General features: G+C 38.0%; 1 protein-coding gene and 1 long non-coding RNA gene across 2 annotated transcripts in view; one reads left to right on the top strand and one right to left on the bottom strand.

Annotated features, from left to right (window-relative positions):
- The window catches only part of LOC106679018 (modular serine protease), a 25361-nt gene extending 24494 nt beyond the window's left edge, over window positions 1-867 (top strand). The window contains exons 6-7 of the mRNA XM_067050821.1: window positions 333-489; window positions 556-867. Coding sequence (XP_066906922.1) covers window positions 333-489; window positions 556-779 — 381 coding nt within the window. The 3' untranslated portion in view covers window positions 780-867. The remainder of the gene's footprint in view (window positions 1-332; window positions 490-555) is intronic.
- The window catches only part of LOC136796614 (uncharacterized), a 557216-nt gene that overhangs the window by 233406 nt on the left and 322869 nt on the right, over window positions 1-941 (bottom strand). The window lies entirely within an intron of this gene.

Genomic DNA, 941 nt, shown 5'->3' with positions numbered 1-941 from the left:
CTCCACAACTAGAACTGTTACTCTCACCTAGACCTCCTCTACCTAGTCAGTGTCCAGGGCTCATCCCCTGGCACGGCCTTCCTTTCTTAACCCTAACTGAATACGCCTTGTCGTGGGCCTTCTGTAATGAGATATCAGGCTGGAGAAATCGCCTAAGACAAGACTCAACCCCGACAATATTAAAGAAAAAATAAAATAATTACAAATTCACATCTTTATACATTATTTTTTCTGTATATATTCTATAAATGAATTCTAATACGTATTGTCCTTAATTGTGGCAGATTGCATTAATAAAATATAAAAGAAATTCTTAATTTGTTACTAAACAGGTCGCCGGATGGGGCTATAACAATAAGGGAGTTTTGAGCGAAGATCTAAAGATAATTCGAATGCAGCTACGAAACTTCGGCGAATGCCGTAACAATGTGGGAAAAGGTTATACCTCATATTTGACTGCGGACAAGATCTGTGCCACCAACAAAGATGGTAAGTATAGAAATTGTATTAGGGAGTAAGCTTAGTAGCAGAAACTTATCAAATGTCTGATGACAGATGACACGGTGGAGCAAGGGGACGGCGGAGGAGGCTTGGTGGTCAGTAAAGGTCAGGGTGCCAAAGAGTGGTACTTCATTGAGGGCATCCTCAGTGGAAGGGAGAAGGGAGGAAACGCCTATGTTCTGTTCACTAACGTCACCAGCCACATACCCTGGGTCAACGCCACACTCTTGACTATTCTAAAAGAAAACAATATAAGGAAACATCCAACATCATTGTAACAAGAAAATGTTATTTAGATCATTTTATCATATGTAATACTGCTTTATAATACCATTAACCATATAAATAAAATATATTATAATTTTTTGTATCTGTTTTTTTTTTCATAACCAATTATTCTATCATTCTGTCTTTCCATTCTGATCCTGTAACAGCCTCAT

The sequence above is a fragment of the Halyomorpha halys genome, unplaced genomic scaffold (assembly GCF_000696795.3).
Source record: "Halyomorpha halys isolate HHAL.00 unplaced genomic scaffold, Hhal_1.1 Scaffold172.1, whole genome shotgun sequence".
NCBI classification, from domain to species: Eukaryota; Metazoa; Arthropoda; class Insecta; order Hemiptera; family Pentatomidae; genus Halyomorpha; species Halyomorpha halys.
The sequence above is the reverse complement of the archived record's forward strand: the minus strand, read 5'-3'. Positions and strand labels throughout refer to the sequence as shown.